This window comes from Sciurus carolinensis, chromosome 13, assembly GCF_902686445.1.
Source record: "Sciurus carolinensis chromosome 13, mSciCar1.2, whole genome shotgun sequence".
Taxonomy (NCBI): Eukaryota; Metazoa; Chordata; class Mammalia; order Rodentia; family Sciuridae; genus Sciurus; species Sciurus carolinensis.
In genome coordinates, this window is record NC_062225.1 from 42,459,496 (window position 1) to 42,473,271 (window position 13,776).

At 33.7% G+C, this 13,776-nt stretch overlaps 1 protein-coding gene across 1 annotated transcript in view; it reads left to right on the forward strand.

The window, feature by feature from the left end:
* Nucleotides 1-13,776, forward strand: part of Usp34 (ubiquitin specific peptidase 34) — a 221,303-nt gene that overhangs the window by 156,151 nt on the left and 51,376 nt on the right. Inside the window, 8 exon segments of the mRNA XM_047522220.1 lie at nucleotides 2,662-2,727; nucleotides 4,341-4,487; nucleotides 4,578-4,634; nucleotides 4,729-4,806; nucleotides 5,175-5,269; nucleotides 6,661-6,833; nucleotides 9,980-10,133; nucleotides 11,812-11,890. Of these exon segments, the coding sequence (XP_047378176.1) occupies nucleotides 2,662-2,727; nucleotides 4,341-4,487; nucleotides 4,578-4,634; nucleotides 4,729-4,806; nucleotides 5,175-5,269; nucleotides 6,661-6,833; nucleotides 9,980-10,133; nucleotides 11,812-11,890 (849 nt within the window).

Below are 13,776 nucleotides of genomic sequence, written 5' to 3' on the forward strand. Positions count from 1 at the left end.
ACATTAATATAATTTCTCAAAGGAACATAGTTGTAGAATGTACACATTTAGTGTACATAGTAAATATTTTCAATAAAAATAAACAGAAATTCTCATTATATAGAAAATAAGCAAAACAAAGTAGGGAAATACTACCAGAATCACTGAGCATGTTTCTTTTATATTTACCCCAATGTAAATGAGTTTGTGGGTCCATTTGTTTGGATAAGCTCTGCTTTATGTTATCTTTGTTCACTTTTTTTTCTTGTCTTCATTTTTTTTGTTTACCATGGATGATTTTTTGGTTTGCCTTCTCTAGTAAGTTCTTGGCAAAAACAATTTTTAAGTTGTCTGTGAATCTTTATTTTATTTATATGTGGTGCTGAGAACCAAACCCAGTGCCTCACACATGCTAGGCAAGTGCTCTACCACAAGCTGTGACCCCAGCCCCTTGGCAGGTGTTTTTTTGGTTGCATTTTTTTTTCTCCCAATGAAATATTGTGATGCTTTATATGCCTTCAGTGAACCTTTAATATGTTTAAATTACTCTTCAAGGTCTTCAACTTACAGTATACTCAGGTTTGGGTTTTGGCTTTAGTTATATGATTTTTTTTTTCTTTTTCTTTCTTTCTTTTTTTTTTTTTTGTACTAGGAATTGAACCCAGGTGTGCTTTACCATTGAGCCATATCCCCAGTTCTTTTTTTTTTTTTTGAGACAGGTTTTTTGATTTTGTTTTGTTTTGCACCAGGGATTGAATCCAGGGGCACCTAACCACTTAATCACATCCCCAGCCCTTTTTTATATTTTATTTAGAGATAGTATCTCACTAAATTTCTTTAGGGCCATGCAATTTAGCATGCTGAGACTGGCTCTGAACTTGGAATCCTCCTGACTCAGTCTCCTAAACTTCTGGGGTTTCAGGCATGCACTATTGTGCTTGGTATATGAATATTCTTCAGTATATCAGCTCTGCAGATTGAATGTAACTAAAAAGTAGTTCAACAAGGGTTTCGTCTAGCTTACAGAAAGTTTTGTGACTAAAGGTGGTGGACCATCTTGTAGTTTCATAAAACTATTAGTTATCAGAGAAGCGTATTTTCAACGTTTTTCAGTTTTGCTGGTGACGTGATCACATTTCTTGTTATCTCGTCATATTAATGACCACTTTTCAGGTATTAGCACCGTCAGGAATTAGTAGCAACAGATAGAAAATGCAGATATGCTAATTATGATTAAGACTCCTATGTGTCTTTTTAGTTTAAAAACTGAACTTAGATTTGAGCACAGTGGCACATACCTATAATCCCAGTATCTCGGAAGACTAAAGCAAGAGGATCTCTAGTTTGAGGCCAACCAAACGAGACCCTGTCTCAAAATAAAAATAATAAAGGGCTGGTGATGCAGCTCAGTGGTAGAACCTGCCATGTGTGGGATTCAATTCCTGATCTTACACACACACAAAAAAAAACAATAAGGAGATCAATGATAACAACAACAAAACACCCTAAGATTTATATCTATATAGAAAATTCTTAATGGAATTTGATGTGACCTTGGAAAGTTGATGCTTTAGACCAGAACTTCAGTTGTTTTTATTATTCCCTTTTCACAGAAAGATTAAACAAAACTATATGCTTTCTGATTGTGATAAATATACATAAAGTGTAGAATTTTACCATTTGCAAGTATATAGTTCTGTGGCATTAAGGCCATTCACATTGTTAATCTTAGTATTTTTTATTCCAAATTAGCACTTTGCACATATCAGATATATGTTACAAAATGTCATTTGGTGTGGTTATCCTCATAATCTCATGAAATATTAAGCCTCATATGCCAGGATTATACTATAATTATTTTTGCTAATTATTACTTGAATAATAATAGACTATATCTAGAAAGTATCTGGCATGTATGTGGGGCTCTCTGGTATGGTTAGTGTTTAGGACTGGTCCTCTAGCTAGACTCCTGAAATTCAGTTTTTGGCAATTTAGTATTTAGATGGTTGTCAAAGATCTTGGCCAGTTTTCCTCCTCAGGGGTCAGAATATGCCATTGCTGGACTGGGGTTGTGGCTCAGTGGTAGAGCACTTGCATAGCATGTGTGAGGCGCTGGGTTTGGTTCTCTGCACCGCATATAAATAAATAAAATAAAGGTCCATCAACAACTAAAAATCAATCAATCAATCAATATATATATATGTGTATATATATATATATATATATATATATATATTTTTTTTTTTTAAGAATATGCCATTCCCAAAAAAGTAAAGCTATGATTAGATGATGATGAAATATAATTTATTAGTATGGTCAGTATATTTTTTAATGTATGGATTTACTTGTAGAAGGCAATTCATTGAATACTTAAAAATTTTTTCTTTCCTATGTTCTTGTAAGTCAACATTGTACCATGTGAGTATTAATCTAGAAATCTGTGTTTTTAAGATCTATTTATTCAGGTTTCTTGACATAATGGTGATAGCTTTATTGTAGTGGAAAAAGAATTCCAATTTTTTGTCTGCTGTAGTTGCTAAAGAAAGTATAAAAAGTATATTTTTCCTGCATATAGCTAAAAGGATGAAAACAGATACAGTGTTGAGCACATTGCAAGACTTTGCTAGAATGTCCAATTTATTACCATCAATGTTTTGACAATAGTTTTCTTTTCATTTTCAGTATTCAGAAGATATGAAACACAAAACCACACTTCTAGAGCTTCAGAAAATGTTTACATACTTAATGGTACGTTTCAGAATTCCCTTCGACGAAAGCTAAGAACAACACATAGAGTTTGAATTTTTTAGTTACCTGTCTTCTTTGTCATCATGACTTTTAAGAGTCCTATCTCAGTTGTCTGTGTTCTGTTAATTTGTTCTATGAGGAATCCCACGTATTGGATTGTTTACCTATCACAGGGTTACCTCTTTTATGCCTAGAGCTTTCTAACTTATTTCTCTTTGCCCTCTTAATTCTTAACCCTCAAATGTATAAAAGCCATCAATGTTCAATGGTAAAAAAGATAGCAAATCTCACAATTATTAATTATTAATCCCCTGCTTAAAACTTGTCAGTGGTTCTTCATTATGAACGGAATGATACTCAGGGTCCTCTCCCATGGTACATATTATCTGTGATTTTCAACTTTTTCTCTTGTCCCTCCCCATATCCAGACACATCTTCAGTAACTATAAACTCTTTGGAGCCCATTACCCTGTGACTTTCTTACTTGTATAGATATTTATGCTGTCCCACCTACCTATTATCACTCCTCCATTTTCTTCCTGTGGTTAGCCTTAGTTTTCATCTCCTTTAACAGAACAGAGATTCCACAGATTCACCAGTGTTTTCAGGTCTCCATGCCTCTTATTTTTACCTTCTGCATTGAAGTTACCCATCTTACTAGAATTTTGAGTACAGGTATTATGGCACAAATTATTCCTGTATCTCTCAATTTCTCAGTTTCTAATACTTAAATGAGGACTGAATAAATTTTTTTTTTTTTTTTTCCTGTACCAGGGGAGTGTTACCATGGAGCCACATTCTCAGTCATTTTTATTTTTATTTTGAGACAAATAGGTTGCTATGAGCTCCAACTTATAAACTTCCTGCCTTAGCCTCCAAGTTGCTGGAAGTACAGGCCTGTGCCACCCTGCCCAACCTGAATTAATTTTTTTTTTAATTAAAGATTTATTAGTCATCCCTTGATTCTGTTTTTAATACCCTTCTTAAGAGAGCAGGAACATGCCATTTGAACTGAGAAACAAAAAACTACTGTAATTTTAAACTATTTAAAAAAAAAAAAAAAACTTTGAAAGTAATTTCATTTTGTAGACTTATTCAACCTGGCATGATGGCATTGGTGCATGCCAGTGATCCTGGTAATTTGAGAGGCCGAGGCAGGAGTATTGAAAGTTTGAGGCTAGCCTAGGCAACTTAGTGAGACCCTGTCTCAAAAACTAAAAGAACTGGGGATGTAGCTATATAGTGGAGAGCCTCTGGTTTCTGTTCCCAGTACCCTCTCGTACTCTACCACCTCAAAAAAAAAAAAAAGTTACTTACTGCAATTGTTTTGTGTTTTATGCTTCACAATGCAAATCTGAATCCTTTGAGTCACAAATTTCTTCCAGAAATTCCTATAACTAAAAACAGTAATTTCATGTTTCTTTTAAGCATCTTTTGGCACCAAAACCATGACATTTAAGTTGGTATGAAAAACCAAACAAAAATGAAGTGAGGAAAACATTTTAAAACTTTGTAGATTTACCACCTGTTGTTTTTGTTCATTCACTTAAGAACCGTTTTGGCTATTTTCTTGGTACTGTTTGACAAATTCTTTTTCCCCTTTTGCTTTGTAGGAGAGTGAATGCAAAGCATATAATCCTAGACCTTTTTGTAAAACATACACCATGGATAAGCAGCCTCTGAATACTGGGGAACAGAAAGATATGACAGAGTTTTTCACTGATCTGATTACTAAAATTGAAGAAATGTCTCCAGATCTGGTTAGTACTAGAATACTGAGAAATTTCTTTGAAGTTTATAAAGATTTGTCTACATTTTAATTACTGACTTTTGTTTGTTTTATATTAAAGAAAAATACTGTCAAAAGTTTATTTGGAGGTGTAATTACCAACAATGTTGTGTCCTTGGTAAGTATTTTACTTGTTTTTTGTTTTTGGAGATCTTAATATATTTTAGCTTATTGTAGTAAAAATTACTGATTTTCGACTGTTGATCAATCAGGATTGTGAACATGTTAGTCAAACTGCTGAAGAGTTTTATACTGTGAGGTGCCAGGTGGCTGATATGAAGAACATTTATGTGAGTAATATTATATATATTTTAGATCTTTTAAGTTTTAATTATTCTGATACAGCAGGTCTGTCATCTTGAAAGAAAATTAACATTTTAATGTTTTTGTATATACTATTCTTGGTCTGCTGATTAAATATAATTAAAGGTAGACCACAAAAGTGATTTTTGTCCAATCAAAATGTAAATACTTAGTCCTTTAAAAATTTTAGTAAGATTCATGAGGAAAAAAAATTATATACTACTAAGAATTCACAGATTTAAAACAAATTGATTTTCTTCTCTTCATTCTGCCCAAATTATAATTATTGCTTTTTGTATGTTTACATGCTATAAACAATAAAAACAGGAAATTTTAAATGTGATTTTATACACAGGAGTCTCTTGATGAAGTTACCATTAAAGACACCTTAGAAGGTGACAACATGTATACTTGTTCTCATTGTGGGAAAAAAGTGCGAGCAGAAAAAAGGTATGCTATTTGAAATATGATTTTTATCCTTTTTATGTACTTGTGTTTAAACCCAGGGATGCTTTATCCTGAGCTGTCTCCCTTCCCCTGTTCCCCAACCTCCTCCCCCTGACACCAACTTTTTTGAGACAGGGTCTAAGTGACCTAGGCTGACTTCAGACTTGTGAATGTCCTGCCTCAGCCTAAAGTTACTGGGATTACAGGTTTGTGCCACTGTGCCTGGTTGATTTTTATCATTTTGATAAAATCATCCAATGGAAATAAAAGGCAAACAAGGGATAAACTAAGATTAAACTTTTATGAAAATTATGTGCTGCTTGGATCTCAATATTATGCAGCAACTTTTCATTATTCAGTGAATTGTAACTTAAATAAATTCAGCTATAGAAAGAAAGTGATACTCTAATCTGTGCAAGAAGTCTAGGTTTTAGAAGGAGACACATGTAAGGAAGGTAATCATTTTTATCATAATCTATATTTACTCTCTGGTATCTAGCTTTAGTGATTTCTTTCTTAGATAACTTACTTAGTACTTTCTGTTTAGCAGGCCCTACTTTCATGACTATTTGATTTAATTCCTTTAATTCTCACAGTATTCTTTTGAAGTAGTTTCTGTTATTTCCATTTTTATAGTGAGGACATGGAGGCACAAGAAGAATAAAGAGACTTTCCAAATGCTAGTATCTAAAATAGGGAGTGCAGATGAGCTGATTTTAAGGAGATAGATAATGTAACAATTTGAGTTGTCTTTAAATCATGTTCTACAAGTAGTTGACTGTTGTAGGACCTTTGAAAGAGATCTGGGCCGGAGTTAGATTTGGGAGTTAGTTAACTTTTGAGTTAAGACTGTCGTATAAGTTTTTTATACTACATTCAAACTCGTTCTTTTCATTATATATATTGATGTTACATGTATTGATATCCCTTTTAATTTTTAATTGTATTGATTGTATGTATTGATATCACTTTCAGAACAGGAAAAAAAGTCACGTAAGTGGGGAATATATACTTTCAGTAAGTATCTGATTTAGAGTACTGTTACTTTAAGTTGATTATTGCAGTAGGTATAGTGTAATGTAAATGAAACTGATGGTCATTTTATTTTGATTTGTTTTTATTTTGTTGGAGAAGAGGATGCTGGGGATTTAATCCAGGGGTGCTTTACCACTGAACTACATCTCCAGCCCTTTTTATTTTTTATTTTGAGACAGAGTCTTAGTAAGTTTCATAGGGCTTTGCAGAGTTGCTGAGGCTAGCCTCAAATTTGCAGTCCTCTCACTTAACCTCTCTTGAGTCACCAGGATTATAGGCATGCCACTATGCCCAACAAACTAAAGTATTTTTGAATGACAATATTTAGCAAGTTTGTTTGTTTGTTTTTCACATTTCAGGGCATGTTTTAAGAAATTGCCTCGTATTCTGAGTTTTAATACTATGAGGTATACATTTAATATGGTCACTATGATGAAAGAAAAAGTGAATACACACTTTTCCTTCCCATTACGTTTGGATATGACACCCTATACAGAAGATTTTCTAATGGGAAAAAGTGACAGGAAAGAAGGTAATTTTCTATATTTCTCTTGTCTGTATTTAATTATAAGTCTTCATAAGAAGGAAATCATAAAATCGTTATCAATTACATAGTTAACAAAATTAAATTGAATCTTAGGAAAATGTTTTTAAAAACAACATAACACATTAATTAGCCAATAACTATTTAGTATTCTAGTAGGACCATGTTTTAGGCATTGGAGAGACAAAAATGGAACAAGGTAAATATGGTTGCTGGCCTTGTGGATCTTGTATCTAAATGGGGTAAGTCTTACATTGAACATGAATTTAAAAGTATGATGTGTTACCAAATAGGATAGTAAGTGTATCATCAACATAGGATAATCAAAACTTTGATGAGAAGGTGATATTTAAGCAGAGATAGGAAGTTCAGTAAGAGTTATTAGTTCAATAAGAGGTTAGGAGCTCCTGGTTGGGAGGTTGGGTAAGTGCTGGTTAATGAGACATGTAAAATGCGTTATCTGGAACATTTTATTGCTTTGTTTATAGGCCATATTGTGATTGTTATTTACCATAACCATTAAAAGAATATTAAGTGGGAAGCTGAGTTAAATAGGTGGGCATTTGGGAAGGTTATTCTGAAATGAATTAGAGAATGATGAAAGGTATATTGAGAGGCCATTTTTATAAACCACAGTGAAGGTTGTGGCTTAAATAAGAAAGAGAGATGAGGAGAAGAATATGGAGTTAATAAGACTTCATGATTGAATAAATGAATCTAATAAAAAGTTGTTGAAGAACATCCAATTACTATGTAACTTGTGAGAATACAGTGATGACAAAATCAAAACATCTTTTCCCATGAAGCTTACATTTCAGTTGGTTGGCTACTATGGGTGAAGGTGGAAGAGTGGACTCTTGAAAGACTTTTGTTTCTATTTGTGAGCTTCTGGGTGAGGGAGTATCGAGGTCAGTATTTCAGGAAGATCTCGAGACTAAAGCAGTATGGTCTTAAGTATTAAATGCAAAGGAGAAACAACTGTTCTGATAAGAATAGTTCTAAAAATAATAAGTTGAAAGTCCTTGGTTATCTTTATCAGAGTAATTTGGTTTGAATGTTGCAATAGGAAGGCAGGTTGTAGTGAGTTAAAGATAACACTTGGTAGCTGGATGTGGTGGTGTACACCTATAATCCCAATGACTCCTGAGGCTGAGGCAGGAGGATCACAAGTTCAAGGCCAGCCTCAGCAACTTAATGAGACCCTGTCTCAAAAGAAAGAATTAATAAATAAATAAAGGACTGGGAAAGTAGCTCTGTGGTAAAGCACCCCTGTTTTCAATTCCCCAGTACCACAATGGGGGGGAAAATAAAAGAAATTAGCACTTAGTTCATAACTAGATAACCACCAATTATTTCTTCATGAGACCAATAGTTTTTAAACTCGTAGATGGGTGCCTCAAGGACTATAGGAGTTAGGAAAGGAGATGAGTAAGAGAAGAAAATTACTTTTTCCATCTGTGTCCCTCTCTCTCTTGAGCCCCCTTCCTCTCCCCCTCTGTCCCTCCCTCCTTCCTTCTCTCTCTCTCTCTCTCTCTCTCTCTCTCTCTCTCTCTCTCTCTCTCTCTCTCTCTCTCTCTCTCTATCTTCTCTCTCCCCCCACATCCCTGCCCCCTTTCCAGTTAAACCCAGGGGTGCTTAACTACCGAGTCATATCCCCAGCCTTTTTATTGTATTTTGAGACAAGGCCTTGCTTAGTTACTCTTGCTGGCCTTGAATTTGCAATCTTCATGCCTCAGAACTTGCAATCCTCCTGCCTTAGCCTCCCAAGCCACTGGAATTACAGGCATGTGCCACCATGTGTGCCTTGCATCTTCTCTGTTTTTCCTTAGGAAGAAGTTCCCTTATACATAATGAGGATCCTGCCAGCGTCTTATTTAGATTTTAAAGATATGAAGAAGCCACTTTACTATGCTAGCTTTAGGAAAGAGAACCAAGTTTTAATCTGTAACTCCAGTGCTTAGCACTTCATGTGCATTCAGTAAATCTTTTACCCTCACTAAATGGGAAATAAGAGATGTAAACAATGAGTATAGGTTGTTCTATCAAGAAGAATGTATTGTTTGAAAAGAAGATGACAAGTAAACTGTGAAGGATTACGGAATTAGGGAATTCTGTTGGGATATGTGTTTAAGTTTCAGGAAATGGCCCAGTAGAGATAAATTTGAAAACATAGGTAAAGTTAAGAAGTGGGCTTATTTTATATACATCCTACTTTTAATTTTTTTTTCGATTTAGAAAACTGTAGTAGGACTTTACAGCATCTGTGCTTCATTGTATTGTTCACTGATGGCCCCATGCTTACAGGGAACAGAAATTTATGCCAAGATATAGGATTTTGCTAGGCTACTAGTGATGCATTCAGATTCTACACTACCTAAATAAGCCTGTCCATGCTCCTCAGCCAATGCTTTGACATTGTCAGCCAATTTCTTCTTTTTACCTAATTGTAAATTCACTATCCACTGTAGACAATGTGCTCAAGTTAGCCAAATCTTTCACTTTCTTGCTAATTTTAATTTTTCCTGTGTGTTGGTGGGATATAAATATAGAGAGAGATCACAAATCAAAAATATTCTTAACTTACTAAACAATTTGTGATTTTTTTTTTTCCTTAGTGTCTTTTGATAACTAGATTTTAAATGTTTAGTGCTGGAAAGTGTATCTTTTGTTTCTAGGTACACAAACCTTCTAATATATTGTGCTTTCTTTTACTTGATGGATATTTGGAAGCATGATAGCAGTACAGTGCTCTGTTTTCCTTGAGACTAAAAGGCAAAAATATGCTTATGCTTTTTTCAGGTCCTGTTTGCCTACTCCTAATACAGATAAAATTAAATGAAACATATACTATGTATTTCAAAAGTCCTATCAGATTAAATGAACATTTTTATATTTAATATATTGTGGTTTTCTATAATTATGCACTTTACATCTGATTGTTTCCCAGTTATTTGTATAATATGTTTCTTAGTAGGCTATGAATGGTGAATTACTAGCAAAGAGTTGTTTTAGACCTATTTAATATGTAAAGTTAGTCACACTTACTTTATGTACATAGAGTATAAAAAGTGATCCTACAATGTCACTGTTAGGCAGTTATCAAAATTATTGCCATTTTATATACATCATTTCAGGTTTTAAGGAAGTCAGTGATCGTTCAAAAGACACAGAGAGCTATGAGTATGACTTGATAGGAGTGACTGTTCACACAGGAACGGCAGATGGTGGACACTATTACAGCTTCATCAGAGATATAGTCAATCCACATGCTTATAAAAATAATAAATGGTGAGTTTTAAATGTTTTTTGCTTTGAATTTTTAACTTTCCTCCCCTTTTCCCCGTTTTTAAGGCACAAGTTCATGGTAGTTTTCAGGTGTATTTTCAGTCTTTAACTTTCTGAAGTGAATAAGGAAAAAAGAATTTTTAAATGAGAATTACTTTCAAAAAATATGAAATCTGTACTTTTTTAAACATTTTTTTATATATAGGTTTAGTTGTTGATGGACCTTTATTTATTAATGGTTGATGGACCAGTAGTTATATGCAGTGCTGAGAATCAAAACCAGTACCTTACACATGCTAGGCAAGCGCACCACCACCGAGCTACAACCCCAGCCCCTGAATCTGTTCTTAAACTTACGGATCTATGAACTCTTGAGCATTTGAAGAATACTTTCCTCAGAAGAATGAACACAGATTTTTACACACAGTCCTAGGAGATTCAGTCAAATTTGCATATCTCAGATCTTACCCATATTTATTCACTTTGCTGAATGCCTTCCATAGGGTGCTGTAAAGTTCTTATGTGTGCCAGTTGCAAGTTATTTCCATGCTGTGCTCTAGTCATCTTGCCTTTTCCTATCCACACATTTTATCATCTTTTGTGAAATTAACTGTTGGGAATTATTAAATGAGTATCAGATAACTGTTTTGTAGTCTTTGGGTGTCACGTGTAGATAGATGTGACACATGTCCCTAGGCATTGTGCTAAGTTTCAGGGATCTTTTTTTAACACATTAGCCAGTTGCTAATTGATTTATAGTTAGCAGAATAAGTTTCATTCAGCAGGTATTTCTCACCCCTTCAGTCATTGTGTCCATGGTGTCTTTTACTTTTCTTATCCATTTCTATATTTTGAATCTTTTCAGATGGTTATTTTTTTTTTTTCCTCTTTTTTCTTTTTTGGTTACAAGGATTGAACCCAGGGGTGTTTAACCAATGTATCACATCCCCAGCTCTTTTTATTTTTTGTTTTAAGACAGGGTCTTGCTAAGTTGTTGAGCCTGACTTTAACTGACCATCCTCTTGCCTCAGCCTCCGAAGTCACTGCGATTACAACTGTGCAGCACCGTGCCCAACTTCTCAGCCCTTTTTAAACTTTTAGATAGGACTTTGATAAGTTTCTGAGACTGGTTTTGAACTCATGATCCTCCTGCCTCAGCTCCTGAGCTTCTGAAATTGTAGGTGTGCACCACCACACCCTGCTTGATCATAAATTTTGAAATGATTCCTATGTCTTTGAAAGTTCCCACATCTCTTGGTCTTTCCCATCTAATAGCTTTACATGTTATATTTTAAGCAAAGTTTATATTCCTTATTTTTGTTCATGTTAAGTTGTAAATGGATTTATCAGTTTTTTTTCTTTTCTTTTCTCTTCTCTTTTTTCTTTTCTTTTCTGGTGCTGGGGATCGAACCCAGGTCTTTTGCACAGGGTAGGCAAGTGCTGTACCACTGATCTACATCACCAGACTGATCTGTGAGATTTTAAAGTGGTCATGACTGTTAGAAAGTCGTATCTCCAATTTCTAGGAGTTGTAAAATCAAGAACTTGTTGGATTTTACCTCATGAATAATAATTTAATCAATATTTCTTATATATTAGAATATAATCTAAATATTGTAAAAATACAGCAAATAGAGATTTATTACATACACATTGATCAATACTGTGTGCTCTGTTTTAGGTACCTTTTTAATGATGCTGAGGTAAAACCTTTTGATTCTGCTCAACTTGCCTCTGAATGTTTTGGTGGAGAGATGACGGTAAGTTTCGTTTAGAAATTATAAGTGGTTTGTGACTTTTCAGGTATCATAAAGTCCAATAGCAAAGTTTCCGAACATTTTTATTATTGCTACTATTAAATCTAAAGTTTGTTATATATTCGAAGTTTAGAACATTCATAGTATACATGAGACACTAAGGAAATATTTTAAAATTACTGTTTTTGCCCTCATCCATTCTGTCCAAAAAGTTAAGTCTTAAAAATAATGAGCTAAATAATAGTACAGAAATTAAATTATAGTGCCAAGACATGAACATACTGTTTATTCAATGAATTCTGTGGAATTAGAACAAAAGAAATGATCATTTATTGATGTAATCTCAAAAATCTTATAGAAAGAAATCAACTTTAAAGAATTGTTCTTTTAATGCTTTTTGAAAGGTAGCACCAATCTTACTAACACTAGTTATGAAGTAGAAAAGTAATACCTTTGTTAAATAATTTGTAATAGAGCATTTAAAAAGACACATTACAGGGTTGGGGTTGTGGCTCAGTGGTAGGGTGCTCGCCTAGCATGTGTGAGGCATTGGGTTCCATCCTCAGCACCACATAAAAATAAATAAATTAAATAAAGGTATTGTGTCCATCTACAACTACAAAAATATATTTTTTAAAAATGACATTTTATTTTTTCATACTATATTAGTATAGTACCAGTTTTCTGAAAACTGTTTGAGTAGGAACCTTAGTGAACTGGGGATATGGCTTATTAGTCAAGTGCTTGCTTAAGCATATGTGAGACTTTGGGTTTGTCCCCAACACCGGGGGAAAAATTAAAACTGTTGAAGGTTTACTCACAAATCAAGTAATAGTAATTTCTAATTTCTATTTCATACATAAACCCAGTTAAGGCCCCCCCCCTTTTATTTTTTGTTTTTTGCTTTTAATTTGAATGTTCTATTGTGAAATAACTTCTGGTTGTAAACATTCTAGATTTTAATGAAAGACTTCCTCATTGCTACTTAGTCCTTCTTTTCTACTGTTCTGAATAGAGAGCATAATCCAGTTGCTAACAATTTGGAAACGGGTAGAAAAGGAAAGTTAGTATTTACTTACCATTCTACCTATCACTAAATCAAACATCTTTAGATGTTATTTTTAGGACATTTTTTTTTTTTTAATTTTTTTTTTTCCCCCTGAAAAGAAAAATAACAAGTTAATTGTGGGTTCTCTTAAAAGGTAGTTTTTCAAATCACAAGTTCATTTTATTTTAACATTCTTTTACATATTATTGAATAAAGTACTTTGAGAAACATGTTTTGAACTTGGGTTTTCAGAAACAAATTTGTCTCTTATTATTGTCATGCTCATAATCCTGCTTGTCTGTTGCCTCCTGCTACTTTTTTGCCTTTTTTTTTTTTTTTTTTAACCTTTTCTGTCACAACCCAGAGTTATGCAGAATTTCCAGTAGAACTTTGATCTCTCTAATGATTTAGGAAGTAGCTCTCAAGTTCTCAGAAGCCCCACCACTGAACTCTTTACCTTCCACACATGCAGTTTTCTCTATATGATTCAACCTCCCTCTTTCTCATGGTCTGTCTTCTCTTATTTAGACCTCATGTCTCATACCTTCAGTCTTGTCTTTCCCTCTTTGTTTTTTTTATTGCTGTTTTGCTGTCTTTTCCATGATTTCTTTTGTGATATATTTGGTTGACTGATGCCTTTTTCTAATACTTTGTTCTCTGTCACCTGTCAGTTATATACTGACAAATCCATTTAATTTGCAAAACATCATTTATAACTCTAACTCTAAGGCCCAAATTTTTGTGTTTCAAGAATTGGTTGAATAAATGTGGATAATATTTGAGATCTCAAAATATATTACAGCTTTTTGCCTATGAAGTATTTCAGTAATGTTTTTCTTAC